The sequence below is a fragment of the Macaca nemestrina genome, chromosome 20 (assembly GCF_043159975.1).
Source record: "Macaca nemestrina isolate mMacNem1 chromosome 20, mMacNem.hap1, whole genome shotgun sequence".
Taxonomy (NCBI): domain Eukaryota; kingdom Metazoa; phylum Chordata; class Mammalia; order Primates; family Cercopithecidae; genus Macaca; species Macaca nemestrina.
This window is the reverse complement of record NC_092144.1, coordinates 8,013,751-8,031,526: the sequence shown is the minus strand read 5'-3', so window position 1 is coordinate 8,031,526 and position 17,776 is coordinate 8,013,751. Positions and strand designations below refer to the sequence as shown.

General features: G+C 51.2%; 1 protein-coding gene across 6 annotated transcripts in view; it reads right to left on the bottom strand.

The window, feature by feature from the left end:
- Positions 1 to 1,195: 1,195 nt before the first annotated feature.
- Positions 1,196 to 17,776, bottom strand: part of MARCHF2 (membrane associated ring-CH-type finger 2) — a 28,619-nt gene continuing 12,038 nt past the window's right edge. For 4 of the 6 annotated variants that reach the window (XM_071088035.1, XM_071088032.1, XM_071088033.1 and 1 more), the window contains 3 exons: positions 13,836 to 14,031; positions 9,474 to 9,683; positions 1,196 to 1,832 (listed from right to left, as the gene is read on the bottom strand). In XM_071088035.1, the coding sequence (XP_070944136.1) occupies positions 1,674 to 1,832; positions 9,474 to 9,683; positions 13,836 to 14,031 (565 nt within the window). In that variant the 3' untranslated portion in view covers positions 1,196 to 1,673. The remainder of the gene's footprint in view (positions 1,833 to 9,473; positions 9,684 to 13,835; positions 14,032 to 17,776) is intronic. The other 2 variants (XM_071088037.1, XM_071088036.1) reach the window with 1 other exon arrangement.

Sequence of the window (17,776 nt, the reverse complement as noted above, 5' to 3'; positions counted from 1 at the left end):
CACCCATCTCGGCCTCTCAAAGTGTGATTACAGGTGTGAGCCACCATGCCCAGCCCTTATGTATATTTTAAAAATCATTTCTTTTATAACCCTGCTACCTGATTTTCACTTGAAGACCGAGACTTTGCTTCTTCCCATGGGCTTCAGGACAGATCCCTCAAAACAAGCCAGTGGTTTTTTTTGTTTCTGTTTTTTTTTTTTTTTTTGAGACGGAGTCTGGCTCTGTTGCCCAGGCTGGAGTGCAGTGGCCGGATCTCAGCTCACTGCAAGCCCCGCCTCCCGGGTTCACGCCATTCTCCTGCCTCAGCCTCCCGAGTAGCTGGGACTACAGGCGCCCGCCACCTCGCCCGGCTAGTTTTTTGTATTTTTTTAGTAGAGACGGGGTTTCACCGTGTTCGCCAGGATGGTCTCGATCTCCTGGCCTCGTGATCCGCCCGTCTCGGCCTACCAAAGTGCTGGGATTACAGGCTTGAGCCACCGCGCCCGACCTGTTTCTGTTTTTTTTGAGACAGAGTCTTGCTCTCTTACCCAGGCTAGAGTGCAATGACGATCTTGGTTCACTGTAACCTCTGCTTCCCAGGTTCAAGCAATTCTCCTGCCTCAGCCTCCCGAGTAGCTGGGACTACAGGCATCTGCCATCACGCCTGGCTAATTTTTGTATTTTTAGTAGAGACGAGATTTCACCATATTGGCCAGGCTGGTCTCGAACTCCTGACCTTGTGATCTGCCCGCCTCAGCCTCCCAAAGTGCTGAGATTACAGGTGTGAGCCACTGCGCCTGGCCAACCAGTGTTTTTGGTTTTTTTGGTTTTTTTGTTTTGTTTTGTTTTGTTTTTGTTTTTGAGATAGAGTCTCTCTCCGTCACCAGGCTGGAGTGCAGTGGCGCCATCTCGGCCCACTGTAACCTCCACCTCCTAGATGCAAGCAATTCTCCTGCCTCAGCTTCCTGAGTAGCTGGGATTTCAGGCACGCACCACCACGCCCAGGTAGTTTTTATATTTTTAGTAGAGACAGGGTTTCACCATGTTGGCCAGGATGGTCTCAATCTTTTGACTTCGTGATCCACCCGCCTCAGCCTCCCAAAGTGCTGGGATTACAGGTGTTAGCCACCGCGCCCAGCCGGCCACCAACGTTACTTTTTTACCTCTACATGGTCCCTCCCTGGGAGGTCTCCTTTGAGAAACGTAACTGACAAGTCCATTTTGTCCAGCCAGGGCTCCTTTTATTCATTCAGGGGTGGGTTTTTGAAACGCAGTGCAACTTTTATATAAAGTCGAGGGTGCCAGGAAAGTGGGCCTGCCAGGTGCAGAGAAGCGCAAGAAGCTTGCTGGAATGTTCCAGCTTTAAGGGCGCCCTTGATACACCGGCCACAGCTGCTGGCCCAGAAGGTGCCATGTGGGCCTCAGAATGAGATCAGTGTGCCTGCTCCGTCCAGAGCTTAGGACCGTGTCCACCTGTCCTCGATATGAACAACAGTGTGCAAAAAAAAAAAAAAAAAAAAAACCCTGATAATATCTTCACACAGGATCACAGACTAGGCTCCGCATGGTGTCTCTTGGCCTAAGAAGCGTTCAGGCCGTGCGGGAAGTGTTAGGCAGTTTCCATCCTTCCACAGGACAGGGTATTGCCAGCTACCTCTGGCCTCTCTGCTGCAGGGCCCGGACAGCCCAGCGTTCATACTGGCGTCTCCTCTGCCACCTTCTTCAGGAGTCCAGCCGCCAGCGGAGAATGCTGGGGGCCCTCGGAGCTGTCCGCTTCCCGGATCTTCAGGCGAACTTTCTGGTTGGTCTTTCTCCACTCGGAGTACAGCTGGCAGTGGTAGCGGAAGGAGACCTGCGGGGCAGTCCTGCAGTGAGCGGAGGCGCTGAGAAGGACTCCACCCGCAAAGGAGGCAAAGCAAGTTGCCGTGGCACCCGCGTTGGCCCAAACCACGGCTGGGGCTCATGCTTCCAGAAGCAGAGCTGGCTTACGAACATTCCTCCCGCAAAGTGCACACACACAGACCCATTCACCATCCTGGTGACACCCACCAGCTTTCAGAGTCCTGCAAAGACAAGATACACTGCACACACACCAGCAGGAAGCAAAGGGGAGCTCCTTTCCTGCCTCTCAGTGGGAAGGAAGTGAAACAGCCTCTTGGGAGGCATTAAATGTCAATCGGTCAGGCCCGGCGCGGTGGCTCACGCCTGTAATCCCAGTAGTTTGAAAGACGGGGCGCGGGGGAAGATCACTTGAGCTCACGAGTTCAAGATCAGCCTGGGCAACATGGAGAAACCCTGTCTCTACTAAAAACTCTGACTCTACTAAAAATACAAAAATTGGCCGGGCGCGGTGGCTCAAGCCTGTAATCCCAGCACTTTGGGAGGCCGAGGCGGGTGGATCACGAGGTCAGGAGATCGAGACCATCCCTGGCTAACATGGTGAAACCCCGTCTCTACTAAAAATACAAAAAACTAGCCGGGCGTGGTGGCGGACGCCTGTAGTCCCAGCTACTCGGAGGCTGAGGCAGGAGAATGGCGTGAACCCGGGAGGCGGAGCTTGCAGTGAGCCGAGATCAGGCCACTGCACCCCAGCCTGGGCGACACAGCGAGACTCCGTCTCAAAAAACAAACAAACAAACAAAAACAAACAAACAAAAAAAACAAAAATTAGCTCGGCGAGGTGGCCTGTAGTCCCAGCTACTTGGGAGGATGAGGCAGGAGAATCGCTTGAGCCTGGGAGATACGGGCTGCAGTGAGCCGAAATCGCGCCACTGCACTCCAGCCTGGGTGACAGAGTGAGACCCTGTCTCAAAAAAAAATTGTTTTAATGTAAATCAGTCACATAATTGCCAAAACATGCAAGCAAAAAAGATGTCACTCAATAGGTGAATGAATAAATAATCAGTGGTGCTTCCAGATAATGAGATATTATTCAGTGCTAAAAAGAAACTAAGCTGGGAAAGGTAGCTCACGCCTGTAATCCCAGCACTTTGGGAAGTCAAGGCCAGGGGATAACTTGAGCCCAGGAGTTCGAGGTCAGCCTAGGCAACATAGCAAGACCTTGTTTCTAAAAAATATTTTAGAATCAGCCAGATGTGGTGGCCCAGGTCTATGGTCCCAGTTACTTAGGGGGCTGAGGTAGGAGAATCATTTGAGCCCTAGAGGTTGACACTGCAGTGAGCTGTGCTCACGCCACTGCAATCCAACAGAGTGAGATCCTGTCTCAAAAAGAAAAAAAAAAAAAAAAATACTGGGCACCCTGGCTCAAGCCTATAATCCCAGCACTTTGGGAGGCCAAGGTGGGTAGATCACCTGAGGTCGAGAATTCGAGACCAGCCTGACCAATATGGAGAAATTCCATCTCTACTAAAAATACAAAATTAGCCGGGCGTGGTGGCGGGTGCCTGTAATTCCAGCTACTCAGGAGGCTGAGGCAAGAGAATAGCTTGAACCCGGCGGGGAGGGGTGCGAAGGCTGCAGTAAGCTGAGATCAGGCCACTTCACTCTAGTCTGGGTGAAAGAGTGAGACTCTGCCTCAGAAAAAAAGCCCTTAAGTCACAAAAATAACTTTAACTGCATATCACTAAATGAAATAAACCAACCTGAAGATGCTACATACTGAATGACTCCAACTATAGGACATTCTGGAAAAGGCTAAACTATGGAGACAGTAAAAAGATCAGCAGTGAACAGGGGTTGGGGAAAAGGAGAATGGCATGAATAGAGAGAGCACAGAGGATTTTTAGGGCCATGAAACTACTCTGTCTGATATCATAATGGTGAATATGGCCAGGCGCAGTGGCTCACGCCTGTTATCCCAGCACTTGGGAGGGCCAAGGTGGGCAGATCACGAGGTCAAGAGATCGAGACCATCCTGGCCAGCACGGTGAAACCCCATCTCTACTAAGAATGCAAAAATTAGCTGGGCATGATGGCACATGTCTGTAGTCTCAGCTACTTGGGAGGCTGAGGCAGGAGAATCACTTGAACCCAGGAGGCGGAAGTTGCAGTGAGCCGAGATCGCACCACTGCACTCCAGCCTGGCATAGAGTGAGACTCTGTCTCAAAAAAACAAAACAAAACAAAAAAATAGTGAATACATGTCATTATACATTCATCAAAACGTATAAATGTCCAACAATAAGAGTCAGCTCCCAGCCTGGGCAACATGGCAAAACTCTGTCTCCACCAAAAAAATACAAAAATTAGTCAGGCGTGATGCACACACCTGCAATACTAGCTACTCAGGAAGCTGAGGTGGGAGGATCAATTGAGCCTGGGAGGTTGAGGCTGCAGTGAGCCATGACCACACCACACTGCACTGCAGTCTGGGTGACAAAGCACGATCCTATCCCGTCCCCGCCACACACACACACACACACACACACACACACAAAGGCCAGGTGCGATGGCTCACACCTGTAATCCCAAAACTTTGGGAAGCCAAGGTTTGAGCCTGGGAGTTTAAGACCAGCTTCGACAACATAGCAAAATCCTGTCTCTACAAAAAATACAAAAATTAGCCAGGTGTGGTAGTGGACACCTGTGGTCTTGGTTACTCGGGGGGCTGAGGTGGGAGGATCACTTGAGCCCAGGAGGCAGAGGTTGCAGTGAGCGGAGATCACACCACTGTACTCCAGTCTGGGAGACAGGGCGAGATAACCACTGCAAAACAAACAAACAAACAAATGAAAAAAGTGAATCCTAATGTGAACTATGGTTTTAAAGGGATAATGAAGGTTCACTGATTCTAACAAATGCCCTACTTGGGTACACGATGTTAACAGTGAGGGAGGCTGTGCAGGTTGTGTGTGTATGGAGCAGGGTGATATACAGGAACTCTCTGTACTTTCTGCTAGATTTTGCTGTGAACCGAAAATTACTCTAAAAATTAGTCTATTAAAAAATTTAAAAGTGGCCAGGCACGGTGGCTCACACCTGTAATCCCAGCATTTTGGGAGGCAGAGGCAGGCCGATCACGAGGTCAAGAGATCAAGACCATCCCGGCCAACATGGTGAAACCCTGTCTCTACTAAAAATTTAAAAATTATCTGGGCGTGGTGGCGCACAACTGTAGTCCCAGCTACTCAGGAGGCTGAGACAGGAGACTTGCTTGAACCTGAGAGCCAGAGGTCGCAGTGAGCCAAGATCGCGTCACTGCCCTCCAGCCTGGTGACAGAGTGAGACTTCGTCTCAAAAAAAACAAAATCAAAAAAAAAAAAAAAGTTACCTGGTGCAATGGCTCATGCCTATAATTCCAGCACTTTGGGAGACTAAGGTGGGCAGATCACCTGAGTCCAGGAGTTCGAGACCAGCCTGGCCAACGTGGTGAAAACTCATCTCTACTAAAAATACAAAAATTAGCCAGATATGGTGGCAAATGCCTTAATCCCAGCTACTCAGGAGGCTGAGGCACGAGGATTGCTTGAACCAGGGAGTCGGAGGTTGCAGTAAGCCAAGATCGTGCCATTGCACTCCAGCCTGGGCAACAGAGTGAGATTCCGGCTCAATCAATCAATCGATCAATCAATAAATGTCAGTGGTTCACATCCTTTGACCAAGCAAGTTCCCAAGAAAGATTTGCATGGACAGTGCCCAAAGCACTGTTCATAATGGAAAAAAAAAAAGGAAGAAGTAGAAATAAAACCACATACACATTGGAAAAAATCCCAGTGCCTGTCAAAAGTGATTGGTTAAATAAATATGGTACACCCATACAATGAATATCTGCTGGGTGGCTGCCTCGTTGTGTGTGTGTGTGTGTGTGTGTGTGTGTGTGTTTTTGTTTTTTGAGATGGAGTCTCACTCTGTCACCCAGGCTGGAGTGCAGTGGCCGGATCTCGGCTCACTGCAAGCTCCGCCTCCCGGGTTTACGCCATTCTCCTGCCTCAGTCTCCCGAGTAGCTGGGACTACAGGCACCCACCACCACGCCCAGCTAATTTTTTTGTATTTTTTAGTAGAGACGGGGTTTCACCGTGTTAGCCAGGATGGTCTCGATCTCCTGACCTCGTGATCTGCCCGTCTCGGCCTCTCAAAGTGCTGGGATTACAGGCTTGAGCCACCACACCCAGCCTGTTTTTTTTTTTTTTAAAGAACACCAGCAAAATGAAAACAAGCAGATACTAAAACAGTAGCTGTGATTTCATCCAGTTTACATATTTTAAAATATGCTGGTAGGGGCCGGGCACAGTGGCTCATGCCTGTAATCCCAGCACTTTGGGAGGCCAAGGTAGGCGGATCACCTGAGGTCAAGAGTTCAAGACTAGCCTGGCCAACATGGCGAAACCCCGTCTCTTTACTAAAAATACAAAAATTGGCCGGGCGTGGTGGCATGTGCCTGTAATCCTAGCTACTCAGGAGGCTGAGACAGGAGAATCGCTTGAGCTGAGGAGGCGGAGGTGGCAGTGAGCCAGGATTGTGCCACTGCACTTGGCACTCTAGCCTGCATGACAGAGCAAGACCCCGTCTCAAAAAAAAAAAAAAAAAAATGCTGGTAGGTGCACTGAAAAATACTTTGTGAGGCAGAGACTCCCCTACAGCTGGACAATAGTGGTTATGTCTGAGGGGTGAGACTGTGGGAAACTTCTGCCTCTAAGCAATGGTTCTGCTGCCTACCAGAGGCCTAGAACAACACCTCACACCCCCGTCATTCTGTCTGTCTCTGTCTCTCATTCAGGCTTTTTTTCTCTTTTTTTTTTTTTTCTTTTTCTGTGAGACAGAATCTTATTCTGTCACTCAGGCACCCAGGCTGGAGTGCAGTGGCGTGATCTTGGCTCACTGTAACCTCTACCTCCCGAATTCAAGTGATTCTTGTGCCTCAGCCTCCCGAGAAGCTAGGATTACTGGCATGTGCCACCACACCTGGCTAATTTTTTATTTATTTATTTTTTTGAGATGGAGTCTTGCTCTGTTGCCCAGGCTGGAGTGCAACGGTGCAATTTCAGCTCACTGCAACCTCTCCCTCCCAGGTTCAAGCCATTCTCCTGCCTCAGCCTCTTGAGTAGCTGAGATTATAGGCGCGTGCCACCACACCCAGTTAATTTTGTATTTTTAGTAGAGACAAGGTTTCACCACGTTGGTCAGGCTGGTCTCGAACTCCTGACCTCGTGATCCACCCACCTCAGCCTCCCAAAGTGCTGGGATTACAGGTGTGAGCCACCACACCTGGCCAATTTTTTGTATTTTTAGTAGAAACGGGGTTTCACCATGTTGCTCAGGCTAGTCTTGAACTCCTGACCTCAAGTGATATGCCCGCCTCAGCCTCCCAAAGTGCTGGGATTACGGTGTAAACCACTGCATCCAGCCTTTTTTTTCCTTTTTCTTTTACTAATATTATTATTTTCTTTGAGACAAGGTCTGGCTGTATCACTCAGGCTGAAGTTCAGTGGTACAATCTCAGCTCACTGCATCCTCTGCCTCCAGTGCTCAAGCGATCCTACCACCTCAGCCTCCAGAGTAGCTGAGACTGCAGGCATGCACCACCATGGCCGACAAACTTTTGTATTTTTTGTAGAGATGGGGTTTTGTCACTTTGCCCAGGCTGGTCTCGAACTCGTGAGCTCAAGCAATCTGCCTGCCTCAGCCTCCCAAAGTGCTGGGATTACAGGCGTGAGCCTCCGCACTTGACTCTATTATTATTATGTTATTATTTATTTATTTATTTATTTTTAAACGGAGTCTAACTCTGTCACCAGGCTGGCGTGCAGTGGCTTGATCTCAGCTCACCACAACCTCTGCCTCCTGGGTTCAAGCGATTCTCCTGCCTCAGCCTCCTGAACAGCTGGGACTACAGGCGCGTGCCACCACACCCAGCTAATTTTTATATTTTTAGTGGACATGGGGTTTCACCATGTTGGCCAGGATGGTCTCGATCTCCTGACCTCATGATCCGCCCGCCTCAGCCTCCCAAAGTGCTGGGATTACAGGCGTGAGCCACTGCGCCTGGCCTACCACTAATTTTTACATTTTTTGTAGAGATGGACATCTTGCTTTGTCACCTCATCCTGGTCTTGAACCTCCTTGCTTCAAGCAATCTTCCTGCCTCGGCCTCCCAGTGTGCTAGGATTGCAGGTGTTAACAGCCACTGGGCCTGGTTTCACTCAATGTTTTCATCTCAGTTCCTCTCTCTCTTCCCCTTCAATTTCTTTTTCTTTTCTTTCCTTTTTTTTTTTTTTTTTTTTTTTTTTTTTTTTTAAAGACAGAATCTCACTCTGTTGCCCAGGCTGGAGTACAGTGGCACAATCTCGGCTCATTGCAACCTCTGGCTTCTGGGTTCAAGCAATGCTCCTATCTCAGCCTCCCTAGTGGCTGGGATGACAGGTGCATGCCACCACACCAGACTAATTTTTTGTATTCTTAGTAGAGATGGGGTTTCACCATTGTTGGCCAGGATGGTCTCAAACTCCTGACCTCAAGGAATACGCCCACCTCAGCCTCCCAAAGCATGGGGATTACAGGCATGAGCCACTGCACCAGGCTTTCCCCTTTCAATTTCTTTGTTTTTTTGTTTGTTTGTTTGTTTTGAGACAGAGTCTTGCTCTGTCGCACAGGCTGGAGTACGGTGGCGCAATCTCAGCTCGCTGCAACCTCTGCCTCTCAGGTTCAAGTGATTCTCCTGCCTCAGCCTCCCGACTAGCTGGGATTACAGGCACCCACCACCACGCACAGCTAAATTTGTGTACTTTTAGCAGAGGCAAGATTTCACCATGTTGGCCAGGCTGGTCTGGAACTCCTCGGCTCAGGTAATCCACCTGCCTTGGCCTCCCAAAGTGCTGGGATTATAGGAGTGAGCCACTGTGCCTGGGATTTCCCTTTCAATTTCTTTCTTTCTTTTCTTTTCTTTTTTTTTTTTTTTTTTTTTTTTGAGACGAAGTTTCGCTCATTACACAGGCTAGAGTGCAATGGCACGATCTCGCCTTACAGCAACTTCCGCCTCCTGGGTTCAAACAATTCTCCTGCCTCAGCCTCCCGAGTAGCTGGGATTACAGGCATGCACCACCACACCTGGCTAATTTTCTATTTTTAGTAGAGACCGGGTTTCTCCATGTTGGTCAGGCTAGTCTCGAACTCCTGACCTCAGGTGATCCACCTGCCTTGGCCTCCCAAAGTGCTGGGATTAGAGGGGTGAGCCACTGTGCCCAGCCTCAATTTCTTAATCTACATCTATTTTCCCATTTATTTGTTCTCCCCCAATCTCTCTCTCAGGCATTTGCTCCTCTCTGCCCCGCTCCTAATCTTGGGGGTTCATGGATGGGGGTTCCTGCACTCAGGTCAAGGTTTACACCTAGCTCAGGGATTCCCTAGACCTTTGTCACATTTGGAATCTGAAGCTCCCAGAGAGGCAGGGTGACCTCAGAAGCACTCTTCCACCCAGGGCCATAGACAGAGGCAGCCAGGGAGCCCCGTACCCCACAAGCCAGGGGTCAAATCCCTGGCCCTGCTACTCCCAGTGGCAGAGCTCCAGATGCACGCTGCAAAGCCGCGGCCACTCACCAGCGTCCAGAGGACATAGATGGTGAAAAGGGCGATGGTGAGGGCAATGAGACCCACGGCCTCCAGCTGGCTGTGGAGCCGGAGGTGGTCCTGGGCCCCGCGCAGGCACAACCAGCCCGAGATGGCGGCCAGCGGCGTGATGAACAGGAAACACACCATGTCGCAGCACAGCGTCCGCTTCTCGGTCCGCGGCCCCGGGTCCTTCAGCCACTGCAGGGGAGAGGACGGGGAAAAGGGGGCAGAGGAGGGGCTGCTGAGGGGGAGGGGTCAGGACCTCCAGGTCTAGGCCTCCCTCTCTCCTTTCCTTCTTTCTTTTTTTTTTTTGAGACGGATTCTTGCTCTGTCGCCCAGGATGGAGTGCAGTGGCGCGATCTCGGCTCACTGCAACCTCCACCTTCCGGGGTTAAGCAATTCTCCTGTCTCAGCTGCCGGAGTAGCTGGCATTACAGGCAAGAGCCACCATGCACGGCTAATTTTGTATGTGTATATATATATATATATATATTTTTTTTTTTTTTTTTTTTTTTTTTGAGACGGAGTCTCACGCTGTTGCCCAGGCTGGAGTGCAGTGGCGCGATCTCGGCTCACTGCAAGCTCCGCCTCCCGGGTTCCCGCCATTCTCCTGCCTCAGCCTCCTGAGTAGCTGGGACTACAGGCGCCCGCCACCGCGCCCGGCTAATTTTTTGTATTTTTAGTAGAGACGGGGTTTCACTGTGGTCTCGATCTCCTGACCTTGTGATCCGCCCGCCTCGGCCTCCCAAAGTGCTGGGATTACAGGCTTGAGCCACCGCGCCCGGCCATATATATATATTTTTGAGACAGAGTCTCGCTCTGTCGGCCAGGCTGGAGTGCAGTGGCATGATCTCGGCTCACTGCAACCTCGACATCCCAGGTTCAAGGGATTCTCCCACCTCAGCCTCCGGAGTAGCTGGGATTATAGGCAAGCACCACCACGCCCGGCTAATTTTGTATTTTTAGTAGAGATGGGGTTTCACCATATTGGTCAGGCTGATCTCGAACTTGTGTCCTTGTGATTTGCCCACCTCAGCCTTCTAAAGTTCTGGGACTACAGGTGTGAGCCACCACGCCTGGCCCTTTCCTTCTTTCAAACATTTATTGAGCTCATGAGGAGCCAGGGCCTGCCAGGTGCTGGGCACTTTTACTCCCATTTTACAGATGGGGAAACTGAGGCACAGAGGAATTAACTCAAGTGACCAAACTCACACAGCTACATAGTCCACAAAGCTGGGGCTGCAACCTGGGAAGTCTTGCTCCAGGGCTGAAGCGTCCTTGGCTACTAATCTACTATGCTTGGCCTCCCCCAGATGACGGGCCAAAAGAAATGGGCTTTAAAGAAAAAAAAAAAGCCCTGGCACAGTGGCTCATATGTCTGTAATCCCAGCACTTTGGGAGGCCAAAGTGGGCAGATCACTTGAGGCCAGGAGTTCGAGACCAGCCTGGCCAATATGGAGAAACCCTGTCTCTACTAAAAATACAAAATTAGCCGTGCATGGTGGCACGCACCTATAATCCTAGCTACTCGGGAGGCTGAGGCAGAAGAATCGTTTGAACCTGGGAGGTGGAGGTTGCAGTGAGCCGAGATCACATGCTGTACTCCAGCCTGGGTGACAGAGTAAGACTCTGTCTCAAAATAATAATAATAAATTCTTTAATTTTTTTATAGAGACAGGGTCTCACTGTGTTGCCCAGGCTGGTCTTGAACTCCTGGCCTCAAGTGATCTTCCCACCTTGGCTTCCCAAAGTGCTGGGATTACAGGCATGAGTCACCGCACCCAGCCAAGAAATGGGCTTAATTCATGAAATTCTGGTGGATGAGACAGAAGGGGCCCCTGCCCTCCCATGCTGGCAGTGGAGGTATGAAATGGGTGAATGGTCACACAGGGCAAGACCTTGCCAAGGAGGTGACATTGAAGAGAACGAAATGAACAGAAGGAACCATGTGAAGAATGGGGGAGATGGGCCTCTAGGCTGCAGGGGCGGCAGATGCAAAGGCCCTGGGGTAGGGGGAGGCGGCCTAGACAAGATGTGTGGGGAGGGGGCCGTGTGGCTGTAGCATGAAGACCAAAGTGGGTGTGGGCGGGTGTGTGAAGGGACTGGACCTCCCTCCCACTTTTCTCCCTATACCCTGACTCCCAGGTGGGCCAGGGGTTTTCTAGGTTTTTTTTTTTGAGACAGAGTTTGCTCTTCTTGCCCAGGCTGGAGTGCAGTGGCCGGATCTCAGCTCACTGCAAGCTCCGCCTCCTGGGTTTACGCCATTCTCCTGCCTCAGCCTCCCGAGTAGCTGGGATTACAGGTGCCCGCCAACTCACCCGGCTAGTTTTTTGTATTTGCAATCTTGGCTCACTGCCACCTCCGCCTCCTGGGTTCGAGCTGGGATGACAGGTCCCCACTACCACGCCGAGTAATTTTTGTATTTTTAGTAGAGACGGTGTTTTACCACATTGGCCAGGCTGGTCTCGAACTCCTGACCTCAAGTGATCTACCCTCCTCTACCTCCCAAAGTGCTGGGATTGTGAGCCACCATGTCCAGCTTTGGTTTTTTTTTTTGTTTTTTTTTTTTGAGATAGAATCTCACGCTGTTGCCCAGGCTGGAGTGCAGTGGCGCTATCTCAACTCACTGCAAACTCTGCCTACCAGGTTGAAGTGATTCTCCTGCCTCAGCCTCCCGAGTAGCTGGGATTACAGGCATGCACCTCCCCACCCAGCTTTTTTCTTGTTGTTTGAGACAGAGTTTTGTTTTTTGTTTTTTTTTTTTTTGAGACGGAGTCTGGCTCTGTCGCCCGGGCTAGAGTGCAGTGGCCGGATCTCAGCTCACTGCAAGCTCCGCCCCCCGGGTTTACGCCATTCTCCTGCCTCAGCCTCCCGAGTAGCTAGGACTACAGGCGCCCGCCGCCTCGCCCGGCTAGTTTTTTGTATTTTTTAGTAGAGACGGGGTTTCACCGTGTTCGCCAGGATGGTCTCGATCTCCTGACCTCGTGATCCGCCCGTCTCGGCCTCCCAAAGTGCTGGGATTACAGGCTTGAGCCACCGCGCCCGGCCGAGACAGAGTTTTGCTCTGTCACTCAGGCTGGAGTGCAGTGGCTTAGCCTCAGCTCACTGCAACCTCCACCTCCCGGGTTCAAGTAATTCTCCTGCCACAGCCTCCCTAGTAGATAGGATTACAGGCTCCCACTACCACACCTGGCTAATTTTGTATATTTAGTAGAGACAGGGTTTTGCCATGTTGGCCAGGCTGGTCTTGAACTCCTGACCTCAGGTGATCCACCCACCTTGGCCTCCCAAAGTGCTAGGATTACAGGTGTGAGCCACTGTGCCTGGACTTTTTCCTTTTTTTCTTTTTTTTTTTTTTTTTTGTATTTTTAGTGGAGACGGGGTTTCACCATGTTGGTGAGGCTGGTCTCGAACTCCTGACCTCAAGTGATCTGCCTGCCTTGGCCTCCCAAAGTGCTGGGATTACAGGCATGAGCCACTGCATCCAGCAGCTTGTTACTTTTCATCTCTCAGGCCTCAGCTAGGGGCGTTCACCTCCTGCTGAGGCCTTGCTTGACACCCCAAGTTGCCCCACCCACAGTGACATGTTTTTCCCTTATCGCACTATTGCTCCCAGAAACCAGTTGCTTCGTTGATTTTTTTTTTTTTTTTTTTTTTTTTCTGTAACCTCATATCAGAAGCGATGCTTCAAAGTCCAAATTAAAGTTACTGGACTTTAATCTCCATGAGTGCCCGGCCCTATGTGTCTGGCTGGTGGCTGGGTCCCCAGTGCCTAACAGAGTGCTGGGCATGCTGGAGGTGCTCAGGAAATCTCTGCTAATGAAGGACATAGGCTGGGCACAGTGGCTCATGCCTGTAATCCCAGCACTTTGGGAGGCCGCGGTGGGTGGATCACATGAGGTCAGGAGTTTGAGACCAGCCTGGGTAACATGGTGAACTCCATCCCTACTAAAAATACAAAAAATTAGCTGGGCGGTGGCACACGCCTGTAATCCCAGCTACTCGGGAGGCTGAAGCAGAAGAATCGCTTGAACCTGGGAGGCGGAGGTTGCAGTGAGCCAAGATCGTGCCACGGCACTCTAGCCTGGACAACAAGAGTGACGCTCTGCCTCAAAAAAAAAAAAAAAAAAAAAAAAGGTAGAGGAAGGAGAAGAAGAAGGAAGAGAAAGACTGACTCCCAAACCCCGGGCCTGGTTTCCGACACACCGTCAGCAGACCCACCCGGTGGACAGAAATGGTAAGGGGGTCTGCCCTGGGGAGACCACCAGATTGCCCAGGGCAGCTCCTGCCTTTGCCCCCATGTCTGCCCTCTCCCCGCTGCCCACCACAGTCTCACACTCTCAAGGGTACCTCTGTGAGCGGTCGAGGCCGTTTCTCCACTGCAAACTCCGTGTGGCACAGCTCGCAGTAGCTGGTGTTAGATGAGGAAAGCCACTTCTCCAGACAGCTCTTGTGCACAGCACCCAGAGTGCCGGTGCAGCCACACGGGGACAGCAAGCACTCCCCATTTGCTCCCTCGTGGCAGATCCGGCAGAAGGGACCGTCACTGGACACGGAGATAGGACCCGTGAGCAATGATTGCGCTTTCTGTCTATACCTGCTTCACTACCCACTGGATCACAAGCTCACCCTTACCCCATGCTGCCCCTTGGTGAACTCCTACTCATCCTTCAATGCCCAGCTCCAAATGTCCTTCCCTTTGGGGAGGAGATGCAGGGAAGGTAACCTTGCGAAGCCTTCCCAGACTCCCACAGGTGCAGTGATGTGTTCCCTTCCCAGGACACCTGTAGCACCCTCTCAGACCCAACATGGGCATCTGTTATACCCGCCCCCCAATGTCCTCTCCAAATTTTCCTAAAATACCCACCCTGATTATCCTGCACAACTTCCCCACCCTCAACTCTTTTTTTTTTTTTTTGAGATGGAGGCTCGCTCTGTTGCCTAGGCTGGAGTGCAGTGGCACAATCTCGGCTCACTGCAAGCTCTGCCTCCTGGGTTCATGCCATTTTCCTGCCTCAGTCTCCCGAGTAGCTGGGACTACAGGCGCCTGCCACCATGCCTGGCTAATTGTGTTTTTGTATTTTAAGTAGAGACAGGGTTTCACCATGTTAGCCAGGATGGTCTCCATCTCCTGACCTTGTGATCCGCCTGCCTTGGCCTCCCAAAGTGCTGGGATTATAGGCGTGAGCCACCACACCCGGTCCCCCACCCTCAACTCTTAATCCTCAAAGACCGGCTGGGTGAGGTGGCTCATTCCTGTAATCCCAGTACTTTGGGAGGCCAAGGCGGGCGGATCACGATGTCAGGAGTTCAAGACCAGCCTGTCCAACACGGTGAAATCCCATCTTGACTAAAAATACAAAAATTAGCCAGGCATGGTGGTAGGTGCCTGTAATCCCAGCTACTGGGGAGAATGAGGCAGGAGAATCACTTCAGCCTGTAAGGCAGAGGTTGCAGTGAGCCAAGAATACGCCGCTGCACTCCAGCCTGGGCGACAGAGCAAGGCTCCGCCTCAAAAAAAAAAAAAAAAAAAATTCCTCAAGAACTAGTGCAGAGCAGACAACACTCCTGATGACCTCGGGCCTCAGGCTGGACCGGTCAGAACACCAGGCCAGGCGCAGTAGCTTATGCCTGTAATTCTAGCACTTTGGAAGGCTGAAGCAGGAGGATCACTTGAGCCGAGGAGTTCAAGGCCAGTGTGGGCAACATAGTGAGATCTCAACTGTATAAAAAAAACATTTTTTTTTTTTTTTGAAATGGAGTCTCGCTCTGTCACCAGGCTGGAGTGCAATGGTGTGATCTCAGCTCACTGCAAGCTCCCCCTCCCAGGTTCAAGTGATTCTCCTGCCTCAGACTCCCAAGTAGCTGAGACTACAGGTACGTGCCACCACGCCCAGCTAATTTTTTTTTTTTTTTGTATTTGATAGAGACAGGGTTTCACCATGTTGGCCAGGCTGGTCTCAATCTCCTGACCTCGTGATCTGTCCGCCTCGGCCTCCCAAAGTGCTGGGATTATAGGTGTGAGCCACCGCGCCGGGCCCCAAAATTTTTTTTAAAGACTGAGCTTGGCAAGATGGTGCATGTCTGTGGTCCCAGCTACCTGGGAGGATGAGGCGGGAAGATTACTTGTGCCCAGGAGTTCAAAGCTCCAATGACCCATGATTGTACCACTGCGCTCCAGCTTGGACAACAGAGTGAGAACATTTGAATAAAAGCAAAAGAAAATAGAACAGCACGCACCCCTGCTCACGGCGACCAACTCAGGCTTGTGTGATACCATCAGAGTCACCAACAATCTATTCCTAAAATTCTTTGTTTCCCTGTAAACTCCAGAACTGTAGGCCACAAGGCTGACGTAAGCCTGGAGCTCCTGGCAGCTGCCTAGTCTCTGTGTGGAACCTGTGAGCGATGCCAGCACAGAGGAGAGCAGAGCCGAGAGACAGGGAAAGGTAGATTCAAAAGGACATCTTTGGAGGCTCCCGGATCTAACCATACCTGAAGCCCATGCTACCTGAGAAACCTGTGTGTCCAGAGAGAAGTGCTCACCTGCTCCTCTGCCCTTGTGAGGGGGAAACAGAAATAAAAAGCATCTGCGGAAAGCTGCCTCGGAAAAGTCTCCAGCCCTGGCCCAGTCTCTGGGGATGCTGGGTCCTTCCCAGGGCAGCTCAGGAGGCAGGAGGCGTGGCCCAGAGGCCATCCAGCCATGAGTCACTGTTTCCCAAACATTTCTGGCCAGAAGGCAGACTGTGAGGTCGCACAAAGAAGAGCTATTTTCCAGACAATGCTGATTTCCTCTCGGAGAGACTGTATTCTTTTTTTTTTTTTTTTTTTTTTTTTTTTTTTGAGACAGAGTCTCGCTCTGCCGCCCAGGCTGGAGTGCAGTGGCCGGATCTCAGCTCACTGCAAGCTCCGCCTCCCGGGTTTACGCCATTCTCCTGCCTCAGCCTCCCGAGTAGCTGGGACTACAGGCGCCCGCCACCTCGCCCGGCTAGTTTTTTGTATTTTTTAGTAGAGACGGGGTTTCACCATGTTAGCCAGGATGGTCTCGATCTCCTGACCTCGTGATCCGCCCGTCTCGGCCTCCCAAAGTGCTGGGATTACAGGCTTGAGCCACCGCGCCCGGACTATTCTTTTCTTTTCTTTTTTTTTTTTTTTGAGACGGAGTCTGGCTCTGTTGCCCGGGCTGGAGTGCAGTGGCCGGATCTTAGCTCACTGCAAGCTCCGCCTCCCGGGTTTACGCCATTCTCCTGTCTCAGCCTCCCGAGTACCTGGGACTACAGGCGCCGCCACCTCGCCCGGCTAGTTTTTTGTATTTTTAGTAGAGACAGGGTTTCACCGTGTTAGCCAGGATGGTCTCGATCTCCCGACCTCGTGATCCGCCCTTCTCGGCCTCCCAAAGTGCTGGGATTACAGGCTTGAGCCACCGCGCCCGGCCTATTCTTTTCTTTTCTTTTTTTTTTTTTTTGAGTCACCCAGGCTAGAGTACAATGGTGCGATCTCAGCTCACTACAACCTCTGCCTCCAGGGTTCAAGCTATCCTCCTGCCTCAGCCTCCTGAGTACCTGGGACAACTGGCATGTGCCACCATGCTTGGCTAATGTTTGTATTTTTAATAGAGACGGGGTTTCACCATGTTGGCCACACTGGTCTTGAACCCCTGACCTCAAATGATCCACCTGCCTCAGCCTCCCAAAGTGTTGGGATTACAGGCGTAAGCCACCACGCCAGGCCTTCTTTTCTTTTTTGAGAAAAGGTCTGGCTCTGTTGCCCAGGTTGGAGTGCAGTGGTGCGATCACAGCTCACTGCAGCCTCGAACTCCATGGCTCAAGCAATCCTCCTGCCTCAGTCTCTCAAGTAGCTGGGACTACAGGCGGCACCACCCCACACAGCTAACATTTTTTAACTTTTTCTACAGAGGGGGGGTCTCACTATGTTGACCAGGCTGGTCTTGAACTCCTGGGCTCAAGCGATCCTTCAGCCTTGGACTTCCAAAGTGCTGGAACTACAGGCGTAAGCTACTGTGCCTGCCTGGAAATGACTGTTTTCTATCCTTTTCTCAGATTCTCATGCTGCCGGGTGGGGTCGGGCTGCTTCAAAAAGAGCCCAACAGGCTGTTCATGGCTGCTTTCTCAACAGTTCTGTCCCTGGACTGCTATTTCCTCCTGCAATGGCAAAAGGGCATACCTGCCTCCCTCCTTTCTGAACCTATACCCTGATCCCACCCTCCCCCAATACACACACAAACAAAGTTAACAAAAAAGGAACCCCTCCTCCGGAAACCAACTCAGGGA